The following is a 15,979-nucleotide window of genomic DNA, read 5'->3' on the forward strand; positions in this document are numbered from 1 at the left end:
ATCAGTTGACCAGGTCTTAGGCAATCCTTTCTAGTAGTTGTCATCACTGCTGGACTTTAGAACTGCACGTGTTTACATTTAATTAGAAAGAACACACAGTTTACATCGCACAGTAGCTATCGGCATTGAATCAGAATTGATTTCCGCTCTCTTTCTCAAATGGCTATTTCTTTCCGACTAATTAAAAAAAGGCACATAACAAAATGACTCATATAAATTTTAAAGCAAAGTAAACACTATTCCCTGGAGACAAAAATAAAAGTCAATAGCACATAGTCATTACATTGAGCTTGTTTTCAGGTGATTCTGGTGCCTGCATTATGACATGTATCACTACCATCAGATTTCTTTTATATAGATGTATATATGGTGTGCCCCTTTGCACTGACCGGACACTTCACTGACTGTTTCAGTTTTCAGGGTCAGGATTCGTATTTATTTTGTCTGGATTGTTGCAATTTATCTAATATGAGTTGATTCACTAATATTCCTACTTTTTGCCAAAGGATTTTGTTCATTTGAAATAAAATTGTCTGTGTGTAGGTCACTCATGTAAAATGGAAGTCAGATGCCATTATCTTTACCAGTGAGCAGCTGCAAAGGAAAGTAAAGGCCCAAGCCATATTAGCCTTAGCTTCACGCATAATTTCTAACAAAGAAATCTCTGTGAGATTTTATTAGTTCTGCAGGCAAATCTAAATTCAAACTAAGGTGGCAGGCAACATCAATTAAGGCTTCTAGCAGAAATGTCTGGCTCTTGAGTGCACCCACTCTTTGTCATCAGAGAAGATTTCCATGGCTGGCATTTTGGAGGGTAAGTGTTCATGCCAGCAGTACTGTCAAACCTGTGGGAGCTGAAGGGGTTGCTGAAGGTCTAGACTGGATTGGTGGACATGTGGGTGTGTGGAGACTGTAGGAGCTGATCCCAAAACGCCTGTTCAGAAGGCCTAATGTTCCTTTATGCCATAATACCCTAGTTTTCTTGTGAGTGACAATGTTCAGGATGAAGCTCTTAGCAGGGATCATCAGAAAAAGACAAAAAGTAACACATAGTGTTTTAAATTACAAAGTAGTACATTGTTTTCTACCAGTTTTTGTTGGTATGCCAGTGGTTGTTATTTTAGTGCACTACCAAGAGTTACTGCTTTCTTAATTCAGTTTAGATTTGAGGAAAATGGTGCACTGTTCTTTAAACAGTTGTCAGAAATGTTGTTAAAAACATACTCTCGGTATAAAAAATAAATCGCTCTGACCTTTAGGACAAGATCCTCTGTGTCTCTTCCACCAAGCTTGTGTGTCTGCAAATCCCTGACATCGGCAGTTTCCCTGCTGGCCCCAGGCCAGAGCTTCTGGCTCCACACCACCCACGTACACACCCCTTCAGTGATCCATGTCAACCCAGCAGCCTCCAGCAGCCAGCAGAGAGGCGCAGGTGCTGCCAGCTCAGCCTGGGCGCGGGGAAGGTGGCAGTGCCCCTTGTCTGTGAGCTGGCCGTGCCCCTCCTCCTTGCCTGCTGCCCACAGCTGAGCCAGGGGCTGCTCTGCCTCTGCTAAATGCTCACACTTCCCAGGGAGGGCAGGCAGGAGGTTGTGATACACAGCAAAACACGGAGTCACTGGCACCATCTTAAATGTCCATTATATTCACATACTGAGGTCACTCTTGGTGCCAGCTCTGTCTTCGATTAATAGATAAGGTTCCCTCTCTATTTGCAGTGTTACCTAAATAATCTATTACTCTAGGGAATAACTACAGTATTACAAATACTGAGTTAAAGTTATTTTGTTAACTAAAGCCATTGGCAAATATTTAAGAATGGCCAAAGCATATGAATTGACAATAAAGAACAGATACAAGATAGCAAAATTCTTATTTGGAGCATCTAGTGGGATAAAGTAAACACCTTACAATTTTTTTTTTTTGTTTTTGTTTTTTTTTTTTTTTTTTTTTTTTTTTTTTTTTGTGGGAGGGGGATGTTAATTTTACTTAGTTAGAAGCAAGCCTTCATGGTGCACCTGGTGAATGCTTAGGCTAGAATATGCTAATATAGCCATTTCTCTGTCAAATCATGACAGAAGCATTTTATGGAAAGCTTGGTTCTACAAAAACATATAACTTGGGAAAACTACAAAACGTATCTGCAATAGTTTGCTGTATTGCAAACACAGTCCTCTAATTCATGGAAGAAATTTGAGAGCCTGTCAATCTGCGTTTTGCAGTTAGCACCGATACATTGTGGAACCCTGAAGAGGTGTTATTAATGTTAACATGTAGCAAGTAATACATGCTACATGAATTAATGTTAACATGTAGCAAGTAATATTCAGGATTAAAGCATAAAATCTACAGTTAGTCTCCTCTGTGAACTCAGGTGCACTATATCTCTGTGTGAGAAAAAAGCAAATGCTAAGTTGCAATCTTCCAGTCTCTAATCAGAGATAGCACCCAGCCCTAGATGCATCATGTACCCAAGGAATTCAGGTGGATTTCTTACCTACAAGCTAGCATCTTAGCTGTGGGTCTGTGCTCTAGCTGAAGGGAATAGCACTGTAACTGCAAACACCTCAAAAATGCTTCCTTCTACTCATCAGTCTCGTGCATGTTTTGCTCTGTTTCAACCAAACACTATTAATCCAGAAACTATTTTTGTGGAGGTCCTAGACTATTTGATGGCATGGTGAATGTGAGGAATGATAGATGGTGCTGAATGTCATATGTGTATCATTCACATGACGCTGTGCTATCTGAGCAATTTGCCCAGGGGCTGCATAAAGTGAACAAAAGACATTTGATTACTGTGCAACTCCCTAAACGAAGAGTTTGTAATGGAGGCATGGTTTCCAATTATGTCTTGTTTGAGAGCATATCTTGGCAGTCCTTCAAGAAAGGCTCAGATGATTAACTCCATGTCATTACTCCCTCTCTCAGGCTAATCACAGGGAAATGGTATGGGTACTTCAGTGGTCCTGAGCAGTAAAAGTGAAGCTGAAAAGTTTGCTGTTTGGCATCACCAGAAGACCATCTCAGTTTAGTTTTGTCCTAAATTCTGATTGTGCTGCATCTAACTTAGCTCTTTCAAACAGTGATGAATCGCTTGACATCAGTGAAGCTCAGAGCACTTTGCAAAGGCAGCATTGTGATTGCTTTTATTTAAAGATAAGGAGACTGAGGCCCGAGGAGGAAAAATATGTTTGCTAGTGGCCTTTAATTGATATTTGTTAAAAAAAAAAAAAAGAAATTCTGAGATGGATAGTAGTCAATTCAAACTTTCTCTGTAGCTAATGAGCCTATGTTTCAATCATCTAGTGTCCAGGTTCTTAGGACCCTGTGTTATGTCCATCAAGCATTCCTGTTGTAACATGGTCCATGGCCTGTGTGCCAGAGTCTGCCTTCAGCTGCTGCCTTCAAATAAATTAGTGAGAGGTGGTTTGCTGTACTGAGATGAAAACACAGTCCTCTTACCTTGTGTAAATGCGGGCAAAGGAAGACTAGTAAAATATTTGTCTATGGTAGGGCAGTGTCATCCAGTTGCCAGTCTACCAGCTGTCAGGCTCCTGACTCACATGTAAGGCAAACTTGACTATTTAATATCCTCCACAGCAAAATTTCAAAGTCCTTTTAGGTCTTATGGACTTTTTTTGATATTGTCTTATTGCAATGTTTCCTAAGAGCACCTTTGAAGCAGTATTTTCAAGATATCGATGCTGCCTGGCCCTTGAGGGCACTCAGCAGCATGAGGGGTCACTCTTCAAAGCCATCCTGAGTGCAGGCTGAGGTCTGAGAGGTCTCCAGGACCTGTGAGAAACATTTGTGGTGAAAACCAAGGTCAGACCTACATGCCTTTGGGAACATTGGATATGTTTATCACTGGGGTGGAGGCAGAGGGAGGGGACAGGTAGGGAATGTTTGGTTTTTTGCTGCATTCTTTTTGTTGTTGTTCCTTTAGGTGAAAGGTTTTGCTATGTTGTTCAGTAATTGCTTCAGGTGGAAAATAATTTCCCACCTTGCAGCAAAAGTATGCCTGGCAAGGTGAGAAGTGTTTTAGGAGCAACACTTCACAAAGTTGATTTTCAGCCAAAGTCAGGTCCCTCTGGGAGCAGTTACAGCTGGTGATAATTCTTTGCAGACTTGAAGCTACTCTGACTTTGGGGACTGAGGAAACCTCTTGCTCTCTACAGGAGCTGCACGAGTCATATCATCTTGTGTCCCTTTTTCTTCTGCCTGGACACAGTTGAGGTGGGCCATTGAAACTCTCAGAGCCAAAGCTGGAGCAGGAAAGAGTCTGTGTGGCCATAGTAAAGCAAAAGGCTTGCTAAAAAGTACATGTGAATTACTGAAATCCAGGAACTGTTTGAATACTTCTGTGACCCATTCTTCAGGCCTAGAGCTCCCATTTATTTTTTAATGATAGCATCAATATTCATTGAAGAAATAATCTTCTGGTCAATTACGGAATTTCAAAATAGTAAATTTCAGAACGGATGAAATAAAAGTATTTTGCCAAAACATACTGATGGAAGTCTGGAAATAGCATGCTTTTGAAAAAAAATATTAAAGGATCTATTAATCACAGTGCCTTTATCTGGAGGAATCACACTGGTTGCAAAGTGTACATCAGAATCTATCGGTCACTCAGATGCAATCATTATGAGTTAAGACATGTAGTAGTATATTGCCACTGTACTACTATATATGTGTTGTTCATGGCCAGTCTTTAAAAAGAAGCCCACTTGTTGCCGCATAGAGCCAGTATTTTAAGATCTAAATAAATTACTTTATTTTCATATATTCTGGGAAAAAAACTCTGAGGTAGTGTGAACAAGGTAGAATATTTAGTCTATATTTTAGTTTTTGTTGTTTGGGGTTTGTTTTTTTTTTTTTTAATCAGGGACCCATATATTCACTGAACAGTTTAGCTTCTCATCTGTCTTTTTATTCTTTTAATCTTGTGCCAGAGGTTCAAGAAGTGGGCAGTAGCGGTATTCCAGTAACCTGCTTTCGACATTATTTGCATACCTTTGTGTTTTTCCATGGTGATCAATGCTCAACTGTAGTACAACTTCAGTCAGTAAATTTTATGTGCAAATGCTAGAATATTTTTTTTTGATTAGTCCATTTCAGGAATTTTAATGTCCCTTTATAAATATTTATAATTTTAAAATGTCTTCATTTAATTGAAAAGGTTTTTCACATTGTTTTTATATAATCAGAGGTAGTATGCACAATGACATGTCAACACTGACCTTTTAGCTTCTCTGTTTCTTTTAGTTCATCCACATTTTGTTTGTCCGTGTGTATTATATTTTAGTTTGTTTATGGTTTTCCTTTATGGGCTGCTGCAACAAACAGTGTTTTCCATACAAACACCTTAATAAACTGGAAAGAAACAAAATATGCTGCTGCATACTTGCAGGTGTCATGTAGACTGTCTTGAATACTGTAATCAGTGTGTGCTGCTACTAAAAATCCACACTTGAAACAATGTTTGATTTGTCCAGAAATTTCTGGCACACAAATACAAAGCAGTTAATAATATTTTCTGGTTTGTGCAATGAAAGAGTATTGGGTTTGTGCTCTGTGATTTGGAATCTTTATGAACTTAGCTCAAAATCATGGATAAAACTGAATGGGGACCTTTAGAATTGATTAGCAAGTGCAAATCATATTTCTAAGTAATCCTGCTGATTTAATGCTTTTAGTTTTTGAGTTATAGTGTTTTTATTCCTTTCATTTTATTGAAAAGTCTTCTTTTGCAAATAAATCCCCTGTAACTGGTGGTTCTGCTTGCTAAAAGAGAGTCCCATGTAGCACAGGTTAATAACACATCAATAACTTATACTGATTAATTCAACTTTATGTAAATCACAATAAAAACTTTTTGCTGCAGCTCAGAGGTGATCAACAAGATGCTACAGCTACCAATACTTCTTGAGTTTTTGCTGAATATTGTTTTTTTTACTTTTTCAAATTTTGGTGGTTGTTACATACTTATAGAAAAGCCTTGTGGAAAAGGTTTGTTCTCTTTGTTCTCTGTCACTTCTGAAATATAACTAGCTTTGCATGTGAGTCCATATATGACAATATTGAAAGTATTAATTAATTCTTGCAGCTCAGCCTTAGACTGAAATTTAATAACATGTATGATTTGGTTTTCCCAGCTTATACAAGTCTTTGTCTGAAGGAATGAGTCAGAAAAACCAGCCTAACTCTGCTTTCAGTACTTCTGAAGGTGGACTGCAAGGAAGGGAGGATGTTGTGACCCTAACCTATGGCCAGGTTGAAGAGCTGGCAGCTCAGCTGCAGCAAACTCGATCAGAGCAAAAGGACACCGAGCTGAAGCTCCAGAAAGCCCTGGAAGCTTCACAGGAGGCCAATGAAAAAGTTCAAAAGTAAGTCACTTGCCTTCCAACAAAAATTGCAATTGTAATCCACATGAAGCGTACTTTTTTTGTGTTTTGTCTATAGCTGAAAGTGTGGCAGTACTCAGAAACGGTCCTTTAAAATTATTCCTTCTTTGGCAGCTCATTCCCCACTCAGTGTGAAGCTGATAATTTTAACAGTTCTGTGCTATTAGGCAAGTTGGGCTGCCTCTCATTACTGTTGTGAAACTTGCTTCCTGCATGTGCAAGGCACAGTCTTTCCATCTCCTATGAATGGTTTTCACTGTCTTTTTATCCTGTGGCAATCCTATGGCAACAGAGTATTTGCCTTTATAATTGCATGGTAGAATGTTACGGTTTTTCGTTTTTGGTCTGTTACACATCTGGCAGGTTTCATCCCACAGTAAATGCTTATGGGGTTGCTTAGGGGTGTCTTCAAAATCTCACTGAGAGCCACAGGAAGTCTCTGAGTCAGTGAACAGAGATTGCACTCTCTTTCCCATCATGAGTTTCCCTGTTAAAAGGTTACTGAACTCCAAAACCTGAAGTTCATCTCTAGTGAAGTACATATTGTCGTGTTTGTTATTAGTAGTGCCTCTTGACAGTCCAACATTTCTCATCTCTGCATTACATTCATCAACTGCAAAGTTCTCCTCTCTCACCCTTCCAGGGTGGTCGATGCTGAACTGATGCAAATTGTCCTGTCTGTCCACATATGTCTTCAACCTTAATGTCTACAGCATACTTACAGAGTAGCCAGATTGGCTTATAATATATTGCAAGGACCTAGCAAAAGCTTTTCTTGTTTAGAAAAATACATGCTGAGTTATTCTATTTAAAATGGTTATATTGCTATATTTTTAATTTATTTGTAACTGCATAAAATATAATTAAGGTCTCTGTATATGAAAATGGATATTTTTAGTCATCACGTTAAAGCCTCCAGTGGTTGTTTGATAATCACTCAAATCTTTATTCTGAGGGCTTAGATAGATATATTTGAAACTTCAGGAGGTGTGTGCTCGATAAAAATATACCTATGAAAAAAATTAAAGTGTGGTAAAGAGAATAGTAATTGAACCTTTCTGTAGACTTTTTTGGTTGTTACATCTAGTTTTATTTATAAATGTTTAGTAATATAACTATTTAAGCAGAGGTTGGGTTTTTGCTGGGTTTTTTTGTTTGCTTTTTTTTTTCCCCAAAGTGAAACAATCTTTTTTTAATCCCGTGTACCCAGGGTGGCTAAAGTAGAAGTGCAGCCACAAACAGAATTGAAGTAGTGGTAATGCACAACTATAGTGAAAAGAATTTATGGAATTTAACATGCTCAGCTACTTGGGAAAATTTTGGTCAGGTTAGTTTTCATTATTGTTAAGATCAGACGACTGAGCCTATAGCAAAATTAAACAATTGGTTGAAGTCTTCTGATGACAATAGCATGCCCTTTTTACCATGAAACTGTGGAAATGCTCTGCGCGTCTTCCCAGCACCCAGAGTCATCCACCCCCATCTTATAATTCAACCTGCAAACAGATTAAGCAGCTGAGTTTGTGGAAAGTGTGTTTACTTTGAGCTAAGAACCCTTGTGTGACACTATAGAGATTCCTCTGACACCTCTGGGAGAGCTACACAGACAGTTCGTACTCATCAGCAGGGAAACCGGGCTGAGAATTCCCAATTTCTTTGTAACCTCAACTGCTTCATACAAATCAGTGTTTGGCAATTAGGCAGGAACTCATTTGTTAGCTTAGCATTTTATTTAGACGATGTAGGATGTTCTACATTTCAAAAAAGAACTGACAATTTATAAACCTGTCAACAGAAAGGCTTTTTAGTATTAATTACAGTAGTATTAATTATTAGGACTACCTTAAGAGGATACTTAACGTAGTTTAAAATGTGGCACTAAAATTCATAGAGTAAAGACTGTTCTAAAATACCTGTTTTCTTGACTTTTTAAAATACTCAACTAAAATTGAATTCTGACATATGAAGGAAGTAGTTTTGTCAGCTCTATAAAGTAGCTTCTCAATATTGCTCAGTAAAATAGCAACAGTTAAAAATCAGAAGAGTGAAATAATTATGACCATTAAGAAAGAACATCATTGTAATTAATAAAATAATGTTGAGAAAGGATGTACTTTGTATCTTCATGCAATGTAGTTTACTGGTTTTACATTGGCTTTGCTAATCTGTTCTCTGGCAACACTAAAGAATTTTGTAATATTCTTAAAAACTTCAGTGTTTGCATTCAGTGTGATACGCAGAGCTTAAAAGAAAGTTGTAATTCTCCCCAGCATTTCCATCATTTTAGCCATTTGTGTACCCACCAGTAGTTGTTGCTTTCTAAACGTGAGACCCAAAGCAGAATAGTGGTCCTGTGCTTTCCATCAGGACAAAAAGCATCTAAAATTTTCTTGATCCTATCACATACAAAACAGCAGCTGTGAACCAGAAGGGGGATGTTTTGGTATCTACCTATAGTGAACTTGGATATAGTAAGCATCTGTTTATACTGAAGTAGGGTGAACATCTCACACTGGCTCACCGCAGTGTGACTTATAAATTGAGACTGAGCTCTTGCCTTTGAAAATGGTGCACCATCCTAACAGGGATGCTGGTGTAAACCAAGAAACATTGATGATCAGAGAGTGACCACAAAGGTTTAGCTGCATTTGCTTGAATCTGTTCTGATTTTGAGACACTATCACTATACACTTAGACTTTTAAGAGAGTGCTATTCTTTATAAAGCAAGTACACATTTTAACTGTAGTCTATGTATATAAATAGATGTATGTGCACCCACAACAATACATATTTATTCAATAGACTATTGTGATCTGTACCATAATATTTTAAATCAATACTCTGGAATGGCTATGATTATAATTTTCTAGATTTAATTAATGTTTCTATTTCATGGTTACAAAGAATTAGGACAGGAGCACAGATTTCACCAGAAATGTTGGTATAGTACCACAGGCCCCCTGCAAGTTTGTCCTGCCTGAGAAGCCAGGAGCCAGCTGGTGCAGTCCCAGCAGGGAAACAGGGCTGACCTGGAGAAGGTGGCTGGGAGAGCCTGTGAATTAATTAATACCTCTGCCAACAGAGGAAGGAAGGCATTTTTAAAATGTCCTTCCGGCTGGAACCTCTGGGATTGTGGAGTGGTTGCTGATGTCAGTGAGATCAGAGGAGGTTATAATGTAATACCAAATCAATATTAGCCAATTATCAGTAAAGGTTGGGGCCACTCTTGATGTGGTTTTTCTAGGAAATGTTCTATTTTTCTGCAACAGCTTTGCAGTTCGAGTGAATTTTAATGCAATTTGTCTGCGGGGGGTTCTATTTTTCCCTTGTAATTTAGTGAATCTAGCTCAGTAACACACAGCTCTCCAAGTGAGCACAGCTACTCTTGCATAGTCATGTAGCTGTGTAAAGTGGCAAAGGAGGGTGAGTGGGTAGAATTTCTATGTAATCCTCTAAAAATAAACACAAATCCACAAAGTAACACTGCAATGCTAAAATATACAGGTATGAAAATAAGCATAAATGGTGAGAAGAATCCTGCTTGTGTACTTCGTCAAGATAGTTCTGACTATGAATAAAGTTAATATAAAAGTGATGCAGACCAGAAGTCATTGCTTCATTTGTCCTTAACTGTTCATTAGAGACCTTTTATTTTGATTTTTTTTTTCTTCCTTTTAAGGAGGAAGTCACAAGAGTTACAGCTTTGGATATAATATTTCAGTTAATTGAATTCATAAGAAAACTAAGTGGTCTTCTGAATTAAATTCTATCCTTAATAACATTTGCGTTACCCCTTAAGGTCTGATTTTTTTTTTTGGCTGCCTAAATTTCATTGTGACTGGAACACACCCTTTATTTGTTTAGTCCTGAATTTCCCTCCAGCCTTTTTGAAAATGCTTTCTCTGCTTTGTTCATTTGTTTTCCTAGCTGATGCTGATATATATAAGTTGATCCATGAAACAACAAAAACAGTTATTATCAACAGTTGACACGGATGAAAAGAATACAAAAAATGTAAAGAAATAAGAAGCAAGCATTTATTAAAGTGTCCCCCTCTTCTGCAAGTAAAACTAATCTGCCTTCTGAGTGTGGGAGCTGTGTGCATTTCACATCAATGTCCAACACGTTCTTCAGTGCTGGCTGGAGGGTCTAATCTTTCCCAGAATGATCAGAGCAGTGCAGTTCAAGAACAAGGATGAATATTTGAATAATCACACCACAATGTGAGGTGACCCTCCAACAGGGGACTGACCAGATACACATATGGATTTTGGGAAGAAGCTCTGATGCTCTTTTTTAACACAGCTGTGAGAAGAATGTGGCTAAGACCCAGTAGTCTTTCTGGAGTATAGCTGGCAAAGGAAACCATGAGGAGAAGAGAATTTAACACATGGGTGTAAGGGAGTTCGCTTCATTGATGTGATCTGAGGGGAATGTCTAATGACTGGAAGAATCAAACTTGGCAATGAAAACACAAAGCTCTTTTCATCAATTCAAACACTGACTCTAAAGCTGCAGATGGTTACCTCCAGCCTTGCCTATTCAGTGTGGGGTTGTATAAAATGGCACTTTGGTGAATACTAATAGATCAAAACAAAGATTTAATAATATAAAGATGTGGTGTTCATTTTTAAATGAGGATACAGGTCAGTGTCTCAGAAAAGAGTGAAGTAAGTATCTTTATGTATGGGTCTAAAGTCTCTGGAGATTTTTAACTGCAAACGTATCTTTAGTGTGCAGATTGTATTCAGTACAGGGCAGCTATGCAGGGAATAGGCTAAAAGCAAGATTTCTGAATTTTTATACTAATTGAGCCTCTTTGCAACATGCAAATATTGTTAACTAGTTATCTCCCTTTTAAAATCATACCTACATATATTTAGCTGAAGTATACATTGTAGCTTGTATGTGTTGAGCTACTTGTTGTAGAAAAGAATGGAGCTAGTTAATTAGAAATTGCAGGCAGAAGCACTTCACAAAAGAAACAAGTTGTACATTCACTGGGACTTAAAGCTGTTTGTTTTGGAGGAGCCACCAAGTCTTAGAGAACTCACTTGGCTTTATTTTAAATTTGAGAGAGATAATTCTTTTGTTTTCTTCTTTCAAAACAATAAATATGATTTGATTGCTTACTTTATTAAGATGTTATATTTAGATGTTGAGACTTTTCTATTAAAACTGTACTGCAGTTTTTTTTCTTTTTTCTTTTTTTACTTACAAAATTGTACTCTGGTGCATGTCAGATCAAAACATTAAATACTGGAGGCTAGGAGTACAACTTCATAGATATTAATAGTTTCACTGATTTGTATCAGTAAATAATTTAGCACATGTCAAAAGTGATTTTCCTTTTAATGATAACTACTGAGCTGCCCGCTGCTGTGAATTTCTGCTGAGTTTGAATAGTAGTTGGTAATCTTTTAATATCATATGGGGAATAATTTAACTGGTGCTGGTGTTTTGAAATGTAAAGTAAGTCCTGATGTCTTGTTGAAGAATGTAGATACAGAGCTAGTTTCTTAGTTACAGCAAATTGACTTTGCTCTGTCGCACTAAGTTGCATTCATTTGTCCCGGTTAAGGGTATGACCTGTAGTTTACTGAGAAACAGATGCTGGTGGGTACATTCAAAAGACAAGTGAGTGAGGGCAAGGTGCTAAGAATCTTATACTTGCTATAGCAATCCACAGAAGTCAATGGACGTCAGAGTTTGTATGGAAGGAAATGGAAAGCAAAGGAAGACAACTTTTGTAGCAGTCTGAGATACCAATGCAAATTAGCAAAGGTTCTGGATTTTCAGAATTGGATCAAATCTTATTAAAGGGGATTCAAAATGGAAAAAACTCCTTAATGAGGACTGATGTGTTGGCTGTCTCATACAATGATTAAAAGCAGATTATAAGCTCCATGGGGCTTATAAGAGATACACAATCTCCACAGGCAGGGTTTTATGGTGTTTAGGAAACCCACACTAGCCAGATGGAAGATTCCCAGACACACAAAACCACCACATACTCTGAAGAATTCTGCAGAGCTGATGCAAATTTTTTTGGCATACTAGACATAAATAGGAACATTAGAAAGTCCAAAACACAAAATCTGGTAACAGTCACTAATATCACATACAAAATTATTACCGTAGAGCAGCAATTAGAGGCAGTGTGAATGTACCGGATTTAGGGGCAATAGGCTGGAGTATTCTGATTTAGTCAGTGAGGAAATAAGAGTAATTGAAATGTGTGGAAAAAAAGTCATGTTTGATCTAACTGAAAGCAGTACATAGCAGGCTCAGAATTTTTTTAAAATACTTGGAATTCTGCACTAACACCAGTGATTCCTTTCAGACAAATTCTCCTCAGACTGCACTAATATGCATGGTGAAATGATGAATTAAACAGTCTTGTAGAGATACCTTTTTGTTGTATTTAAAAAAGAATTGAGTTAGCCAATGAGGTTATGTGCAGCCTCAGAGAAATTCAACATATAGACAGAAATCAATTTTCTGGCTCCGAAGGAAATAAAATATTGAACTAATATTCAAATCTAAGGTGAGCTGCACAAATTCAGTCATCAATGGCATATTCTCTGGACTGCTGTCATTACACACTTCTGTATCACTGGGTAGATCTTTTTTCCCTTGGTAAGGCTAAGGTATTATTCAAACTGTACAAAAGGAAATATATACCTTTTGGAAATCTGGAATGAAATGTATTTTTCTTATTGGATTATATTATCTTTCTTGAATTACACCGGTTTTTTAATTGGGCACTTCATGTTGAAGTCCAGCTAAAAATTTGCTGTGATGTGATGGAGGATGTGATGGAGGGAGTGCCTAATAACTCAGTACCACTAATACTGGTAACTTCTCAGCCCAAAGAAGCACTTTGTATAAGCACTTGGGATAGAAGGACTTGGATAAGCATAAACAGAAAACTTCTAACTAAAAATTATAGAACAATTTGCTTTTTGTCTTTTCTGCCTGGATTCCCTCGAGGCCCAAATGGAGGAGCACATGCTGAGACAGAGTGAGGCACGCTGGTTTCAGAGATCCATGCAGAGCAGTGTGACCTCAAACATTTCTTTCAGAAATGTCCTTAGCATCTGCCCCCATCCCACCCTTAGTTTTCTAAGCAGCTGTTTGGGAGCAGGGATTCTCCTCCAGGGTGTGACAGAATGGATCTGAGTTTTCTCCTCCATCTGTGGAGATCCTGATTCAGATCTCCTGTACCTCAGAGGGGTGTTTTAGCCATACAGGTCAGGTCTGGATGCTCCCTGTTCCTTGCTTTGAAGCAATGCTGTGTGGCAGAAAATAGTGCAGATTGCTTGGACCAGAGAGGAGCAAATAGTCTACTCGCCTTTAAGAAACGTGTTTCTGACACCTTTAGGGCTTTTTCTCAGTTTTATCCAATGCCTCTTGAACATAAATACAAAACCAGTATCAGAACTTCCATCTCCCGTTTTCCAGGTGGGCACCCTTGATCACCACCCGCAGAATCACACCTTCAGGTCTAATAGCATTTCGTATGTTTCTTCTTTAGAAATTCACAGCTTCAGAAAGAAAAGTGTGGTAGTGTCTTCAACCCTGGTGTGTACTGCTCCCCTGAGAAGTGGCAGATGTGGGTTAAAACCAGGTTTTCCTTAGCTTGGCTGAATGCTCTAACTGAAAGTATTATTTCTTATGCTTGTCTTGAAAAGGAGAACTGGCAGCACTGCTGTTATCTTTATCACCTTGAAAGAAACTTGTGGTTTTAGTTTTAGAGAAGGTAGCTTGAGGACTTCTGGACAGCCTGGAGGAAGACATTAAAAGCAAGGGGCTGCCCTTAGTAGAGCAGGTTATGATATCACTACTGAAAGTCTCATACAGTTATAATGTGTGATATTGCCAGAGCAGTTTATTTGTCCTTCTCCTGGATATTTTGGGTGTCATAAATTGTAGTGAGGCCTGTAGCATGTTCATGATCAGTACCGGTATTATGCTCGGTGGTGCACTTAACAGAATGAAGCCCAAAAAAAATCCCAATCAAAGGGAATGACAGGTATGCCTTTTGTGCATTCCTTGCACAGCCAAGATATCCACTGGCTGCAGGGAGTTTCACATGGATGAAGAATGCAAAACTGCACATACAGTCAACGTCAAGTATTTATTTTCTTTTTGTAGCTATGGTTTACTTTTACTTAACCTCTGTACATTGTGGATTGCAGTGCAGATATTGTTTTGTTAAAGTATGGGTAGTAACAATATAAACACAAATATTTATTGTCATTTGAATATTTATCATCTCAGCCTTTCACAAAAAAAAAAAAAAAGCAGTGCTGAAACTTCATTCTCTCAAACACTGAAATGTATTCTATGAAAGTCAAATGTTTTCAGAGTCAACATAATCACAGCATCCCAGTTTTTGACCTGTGTGTTCATTTACAGTTTACTTATAGCTGCTTCAGAGAGATGGAAGTTTGTAGATTACAACGTGGTTTATTGATTTATCAGTAGCAAAATACACTAAGTATACACTCAGTAAACTGGATCGGCTAGCTCTTGGGCTTGTATTGTATAATATCAGCTTGTTGTGGAATACTTCAGAACAAAATCAGAATGTTGGCATAGTTAACTTCAGTGGTGTAAACCAGACTTGCAAAGACTAATATTTAGTAAGACCAATAACACAAACAAATTAGATTTTGAAGTTGTTTGCCCAATAGGAAGAAGCATGCTGACACAGTATTTGTGAGCTTATAGTTAACTATTCTGTGACAAATTATTAAATAACTTTGAACAGCAGATTGAGTGCTCCTTGAAAAATAGCAAGAAAACTTTTTCTCAGACTTGCTTTTTTTTCCAAGATGATAAAAAGAGTGTCACAGCAAATACTCATTTACTTTAATATTTTATATCCAAATAAAATAAGTCCATGGCATTTACATTGCCGTTACTAAATAGTATTTGGTTTGTTTGCAAGAGTCATTTATTTGTGGCTTGGCTGAAGGAATAAAAATAAATTTGCGGTTCTTTCTGTTAATACTCATACTGTTTCTTAACATATGCAAAAGATTGAATACTGTAAATGTATATGCAGAAGCTCAGAAAGAAAACCCAGACTTTCTGAAGCTTCTGAATTACATATAACCTTTTAGAGAATTGCTGGGACAGTTCTTTACAACAACAAAAAGAAATAACTGACTAAGCCAACAAAGTATTTGATTTTAAGCTAAAGTGAAATAATTTAAATTTTTCCACTGCTTAAAATTAAGTATACCTGTACTAAACCAGGGGTTAGTTATCTGTGAAAAAAAATTACCATTTGTTTCTGAACTACTACTGAGCCATTAATTAATAGTCAGATTTTTCCATAAGGCTTTTTTTTTTTTAACAAGATTTTGTAGAAGGGCAGCATCAACTGTACTTATGAGAGCTAACAACAGCTTTAACCCCATAATTGCCACTGTTGTTTTGTTAGCAAGTTGCTCAACTTCCCTGTTCTACCTTAATGCTCTGATGTGGGTGTAAGGATATAGATCCAAACACTGAGCTGTTGGAAGGCGTAAATCTTTAGGACCAAATTTTATCATTCTAT

The 15,979-nt window shown here is 37.7% G+C and overlaps 1 protein-coding gene across 3 annotated transcripts in view; it reads left to right on the plus strand.

The window, feature by feature from the left end:
* Nucleotides 1-15,979, plus strand: part of MIPOL1 (mirror-image polydactyly 1) — a 183,186-nt gene that overhangs the window by 156,942 nt on the left and 10,265 nt on the right. For 2 of the 3 annotated variants that reach the window (XM_066188454.1, XM_066188455.1), the window contains one exon: nucleotides 6,159-6,389. The exons of the other annotated variant lie outside the window; for it this stretch is intronic. In XM_066188454.1, the coding sequence (XP_066044551.1) occupies nucleotides 6,159-6,389 (231 nt within the window). The remainder of the gene's footprint in view (nucleotides 1-6,158; nucleotides 6,390-15,979) is intronic. 3 annotated transcript variants of the gene reach the window in all.

The sequence above is a fragment of the Chamaea fasciata genome, unplaced genomic scaffold (assembly GCF_029207755.1).
Source record: "Chamaea fasciata isolate MVZ Bird 193981 ecotype frontalis unplaced genomic scaffold, bChaFas1.0.hap1 SCAF_7, whole genome shotgun sequence".
Classification (NCBI taxonomy): domain Eukaryota; kingdom Metazoa; phylum Chordata; class Aves; order Passeriformes; family Sylviidae; genus Chamaea; species Chamaea fasciata.